The sequence below is a fragment of the Spinacia oleracea genome, chromosome 5 (assembly GCF_020520425.1).
Source record: "Spinacia oleracea cultivar Varoflay chromosome 5, BTI_SOV_V1, whole genome shotgun sequence".
Lineage (NCBI taxonomy): Eukaryota > Viridiplantae > Streptophyta > Magnoliopsida > Caryophyllales > Amaranthaceae > Spinacia > Spinacia oleracea.
The window spans coordinates 20,616,898-20,622,897 of NC_079491.1; the positions used below are offsets into that span (position 1 = coordinate 20,616,898).

Below are 6,000 nucleotides of genomic sequence, written 5' to 3' on the forward strand. Positions count from 1 at the left end.
CCCTGGGGGTAACCTGACTGGACTTACCCTGCAATCAGGTAAGGACATGTCAGCTTGAAATATTAGGTTTTAGGGGGGAAACTTCTGTTTTAAGGGGGAAAATTTTTAAGGCTTTCCGCCATTCTTGCACTCAGCAGCGCGCAAGTTACCGCCCAATTCTCTCCCAAAAAAAATCCCGCCCAAATTTTGTAACCTATTCCTTAAAAAAAAAAAAAAAAATAAGAATTCAACCTGACATTTCTGGAAAGAGGTAAATTTTGTTGAAACTCCATTTGATTTCTAATACCTTATCAATTTTCACTGTGATATAATTCTTTAAAATAGAACAATTAAAATCGATTCTTTGGTATGTCTTTTTGTGTTTTTTCTTGTAGTTTATGAAATACTTTATTATCGATTATGTTTATTTATAGTTTATCAGATTGTCTGTATATCCTATAAATCTGGTTTAATGCGTTTGATTTGGAATGGCGGAGAAAACAATGTGACTGTTAATATGTGCAACAATTAATTATTTTATTAAATTTTGTATGTAATACAAGTGTACTTTATTTAATGTGTATGTAGGTTTAATAATCATTAAATTTGCAATACTTTTTTATAAATTAAATGGCCGATGATTTAATTTAATATGTATGAATATTAAATAATCTTGAACTAGTGTTAATTATTTATGTATTTTACAGTGAAATGGTTAGTATAGACCTAAATGGTGAACCAGAGGCCGACGATGGTACTGTTGTCAATTTTACTACGCCGAACCCCCCTAAAGAAGGAATGCGTTTTGACTCCGGTTTTGAATTTAGTGAATTTTGTCACCGCTATGCTTACAACGAAGGTTTTGAGATGTTTGTGAGTAGTGATGAGATAAAGAAAGAGTATAAGGATAAGGGTGTAAGTAAGAAAGGTATAGGAGAACTTGAGGCTAAGGCGCATATGATGCAACGAATAAGATTAAAATGCAAGAAGGGAGGTGTTAAAAAAAGCGAGGGGTCTAATGTTACAGGTTGCAAAGTCTTTGTTTATGGTTCATGTAAAAATGGAGAGTTTATAGTTGTTAATTGTCATTTGGTGCATAATCACCCTCTAAGCCCCGAATGTAGTCGAATGATGGTTAATTACCGTAGCATTGATGGAGCTACCTTCGATAGGATAATGATAAATGAAAGGGGGGGTGTGAGCGTTAGTAGAAACTTTGGCACTCAACTGATTGAAAAAGGTGGTTTTGATAATATTACGTTCAACAAAAGGGATGTTAGAAATGCCATAGCTGTTGAACGTCGTAAAACAATGTTTGAGGAAGGAGATGCTGCTAGTCTTGAAAAGTATTTCAAATCACAACGAGAATTGAATAGCGATTTTTATAGTTCTATGCAACGAGATGAAGACGGTATTTTAAAGAACGCATTCTGGTCTGATGCGCGTAGCAGAGGAACTTGCAAATACTTCGGGGATGTGATTAGTTTCGACACCACCTTCTCTAGCAATAGGTACGTAAATGTATATCGTACTTTTATTAATTAAGTCAATTATTATTATTTTTTGAAATATATTAGGATGTCATAATGGTTATTGTGTTGGTTTAGTTGTTGTTACTTATTAGGGTTATATATGTATGTGTTTAGTGTATTTTATTTTAATATATTTATGCATGTTGGTTTGCATGCTGATCATCACTAACGTTAATTAAAAATTTGTTCATTTGTATTAGCATGTCGTAGATAATTGGTTACGTGGTAGTACACAGTTCATGATGATTATATGTAATATTATTAAATAATTTCAATCAAGCAGGTATCGTATGCCGTTTGCCCCTTTTGTTGGCGTCAACCACCACGGGAAATCAATTGTATTCGCCGCCGCTTTAATATCACATGAAGATACTGAAACTTTTGTTTGGGTTTTTGAGGAATGGTTGAAGTGCATGGGAAAGCCTCCAAAGGGCATTTTAACCGACCAAGACAAGGCAATAGGTAAGGCAATTAGCCTAGTTTTCCCAGGTGTTCCACACCGTCTTTGTTTGTGGCACATGCTACAGAATGCCTCTCGGAACCTTGGCAAACTTGCTGAATGGAAAAGCATTGATACACTTATTAGAACGGCCGTTCATGATATGCTCGATCCTGAGGAGTTTGATGAGGCTTGGTGTCTTGTGATGGACACATATAATCAACGTAAGGGCTGGATGCTGGATGCTTACGATAACCGTCAACAATGGGCTCCAGCCTACAATAGAGGTAGATTTTGGGCCGGAATGTCATCAACACAGCGAAGTGAAGGTATGAATCGTTACTTCAAAACTCAAGTAGACCTAGAATGTGGATTGCTGCAGTTCATTAAAAACTATGAGTTTTGTATGAATATAAAGGCAGAGGAAGAAAAGGAGGATAATTTTGATTGTGTAGATAAGCCTCCTCAAATTGATGTTGACAAGAGTGTGTTAGCTGAGTACGTTTTCCATAAGGTTTACACCAACGAAATGTTTGCTGATATCGTGCGTGAGCGTAAAGGTTTAACCCACACAAATGTTACCAAAATTGATGCAATAGGATCACTTATGTTGTATAGAGCTGATGAGAAACTGACCTCCCCTCATTGGAGGAAACGGTTCAAAAGCTACACCGTTAAAGTAGATAAGGTTATAGGAGAGGTAAGTTGTTCATGTCAGTTGTTTGAATTTAGAGGTATTCTATGTAGGCATATACTCAAAGCCATGGATGTGGAGGATTTTCAATTTATACCTGAGAAATATATACTAGATAGATGGAGGAAGCAAGTTAGGTCTTATGAGAGCTTGAGGGTTTCATACTATGATCCGGAGGAATCAAGACGGCTAGCAAAAGCTAAAGAGCTATCTTTAAGGCACAATTATTTGAAAGAATTGGCCATGCATAATGACGTTGCATACAAGCTGTATACGGAAGCTACTAATATTGTTAGGCTAAAAATGGAGGATGCGGTGGGGATACGTAAAACGGGTGACCAAGGAGATACGTCTATTGTGTGGTGGGATCCTGAAGCACGTAATGTGTTTGGTCGTCGTAGGTTAAGGCCAAGAGAGTGTAATGAGCGTGCTTTAAAAAGGACAGTTCAACCCGTTCAAGATGATGTGATTAAAACCCCTGTTGATAAGAGGCATGTTGGTAGGGAAAAGAAAGGACCTTGTTCAATTTACGACAAATCTAAGAAGAAACAAGCATGTACGCACGCCGAGATTGCAGCCAATGAGGTACTTTTAAGTTGTTTTATAATTATTTTATTAGGTTATTATTTGAACTATTAAAATTTAATAAGGTTTACTCTCATTGTAGGAACTTATCGGCTCCATGTATGGGCATATTCCTAGCTACCGGGCTAGGCAAGAACATGCAAACAACGTCAACGATGAACGCGTACATCCTTACTACAATGGACCTGTGTTTGACGACATTCCCGAAAGTTCGCAAATAAATTTATGTGAAGATATATCTCAGACTTTCGATTACAATACATATGAATGGCGTACACGACTCGGCGGTCGACTTACAATGTAGTTGTTCTTATGTTGTATTTGCTTTAGATTTTGTGGGATGTGGGAATATATTCATTGATGTTTGCTTTGCATTAAACTCGGGCAGTCTACTTTTACATATTCAAGTTAATCCAAAATGTTGCATGCATGGATGTAATTTAAGGAAATCAAACTTTTTGTCATTAGCGTGTAAGACTTGTATTAACAAAATATTTCCAGAAGTGGTATATTGTGTTGAAAAATCCAGTGTTGTTTATCTAATTTTCTGTCCAAAATTAATGTTGGTCCATTTCAAAAACCAAAAAAAAACGGGGGGAATGGGAGCTGTTGAATAATATGTTCATATTGCGCGTATCAAGTGTCGAACCTCAGACCAAAGGGGTAGCGTTGCTCTATAATAATGCAGTAACCATTGTGACGTGAGGCCGAAGCCATTGCTCTTACTGGTGGTTTAATGTACATATATTGTGGTCTGCTTAATATCCTCACCTGTTTATACAACGTTAATTAATGAAATTCCCCTTTGAATACAAACAATAATATATATATGTTTTATATAATTAAATGTAACAAAATTAATGCAGTTAGAATATTAATTCATTTATTTCGTTCACACGTTAGTTGAACTAAAGTATGTAACACATTGGTTCATACTAAGTAATTATAGATAATTTTGAAATTCATGGTCATGGTGTTGTGCACCTATGTTGAATTGGGGACATGATTTCTACAAGTAATTAATTATCTCGTGGACTCTACATTTTATTCTGTTTACACCTTATTTGTATATATAGGTTTTTATAAACATAATATTACTCAAGTAAATCAAATTAAAGCAGAGAAATGTCAAAAGCAGTTTCAAATGAAAAAACAATTGTACAGAAAATTGCAACTAGGTGCAACGCCATTGACAGAATTATGCAAGGCGGTGTAAGTGTTGGAGAAGTGACTGAGTTGTGTGGGGAGAATGCAACCGGTAAAACTTAACTTTGCCTGCAAACCAGTATTGTATGTCAATTACCTCCGTCTTTGGGTGGAATGTTTGGAGCTTCCATTTATATCCACTCAATTGGTCCATTTCCTATTCGTCGTTTAACAGGTATAATGCCCCACATTTTACAATCTCCCATAAATCAAATTGATAACCCTTGTGATCATATAACAACCAAGCAAGTGGAATCCCCGCATGAATTACCTGATGTTCTTGATTGGGTTGTAAAACTGATTAAGTATTCACATAACACATGCAGGCATATCCGTTTAGTTGTTATAGACTCAATCGCTAGTATTTGTGCTAGCCATTTTGAGAACACGGTTGAGGGGTTAGACTCACGAACACAATTATTACGTGCCATTGGATACGGCTTACATTCCATCGCCTCTACATACAATGTTGCTGTTATCGTTGTTAATAATGTTGTTGATGTGTTTCCAAGCGACCGTGATTCGTCTACAAACTTTATGATGTCATCTGGTCGGAAGGTTCGGCCCGCTTTGGGGAAAGGATGGACTCGAAATATTGCAACAAGGTTGTTTTTATCCAAAGCACTTAATCCCGTCACTCAAACGTCTGATAGATTGTGTAGTGTTTTGTTATCTCCTACGCTCGAGTTAGATGCTTGTAGGTTTAAAATAACAGAGAAGGGAGTCCGAGATGAGTAAATTATGTAATTTTAAAGTGTATCCATGAATATTCCTGCTGCGTTAGTCAAAAAATGTTCGAAATGTATTCATTGTAGGAGTGCTGACGTTGTTATAAATAAATACATACGTTGAAAATGATCGGTCGTTAATAAAAATACCACAAATAAACCATCCAAAATAAGTAAACATAATTCCAAAATACACTCAAACAAGTATACAAAAAGTGGTCTTATTCATAATGAACCAACGTTTTGGGTGATTGTGTTCAGGACCTCATCCATGCCTATGTCGTTGACGGAGCTGCCGATTAGTCGTCCGAGGATGTATTTCCGGGCGTCCATCTCATTCTTTTGATAACACTACACGCAGATTATGATATTGTTATTATCCTCAGAGGATGTTTTTGAATAACAAGATGTTTACATAATAACCTTAAAAAAATTGAAGACAAATTAACATACCTCCATCCATTTCCAAGCATCTTCACACGACAACAACAAAAAAATCATACACAATAACCCTCGATCTTCTGAACATTTTTCAGTTATTGGATCCTTTTCATATAAGACACTACTCTTAAACGCTTTATCAAAGGTCAAGACATTTGATCCATGAATTGGTTCCAGGTCGCTAAAAATCGGGCCCTGCAATAACGCTTGATTCAGTATAATATTATCTACGTGTTAATGTGTAAGATTATTTAGTTTGGAAATCACTTACAATTTTGTTCACAACGGTGTGCAAAAAACACATGTCTGTACGAGCAGGGCTCAGTTTAGGAATTTCCCTAGTTATCCTAATCACCATCCACCGACCTTTAAACGCGATAGGAGCATATGTCTGCG

General features: G+C 36.3%; 2 protein-coding genes across 2 annotated transcripts; both read left to right on the plus strand.

Annotated features, from left to right (window-relative positions):
* The first annotated feature begins 319 nt into the window (after positions 1–319).
* Positions 320–3,753, plus strand: LOC130461649 (protein FAR1-RELATED SEQUENCE 5-like). Its single transcript, XM_056829808.1, has 3 exons — positions 320–1,490; positions 1,795–3,229; positions 3,312–3,753. The coding sequence occupies exons 1-3, from the start codon at positions 691–693 to the stop codon at positions 3,531–3,533; spliced, it is 2,457 nt and encodes an 818-aa protein (XP_056685786.1). The 5' UTR covers positions 320–690; the 3' UTR covers positions 3,534–3,753.
* Positions 3,754–4,354: 601 nt separating this feature from the next.
* On the plus strand, positions 4,355–5,173 carry LOC110774793 (DNA repair protein XRCC3 homolog). Its single transcript, XM_021979380.2, has 2 exons — positions 4,355–4,487; positions 4,611–5,173. The coding sequence occupies exons 1-2, from the start codon at positions 4,355–4,357 to the stop codon at positions 5,171–5,173; spliced, it is 696 nt and encodes a 231-aa protein (XP_021835072.1).
* The last annotated feature ends 827 nt before the right edge of the window (positions 5,174–6,000 follow it).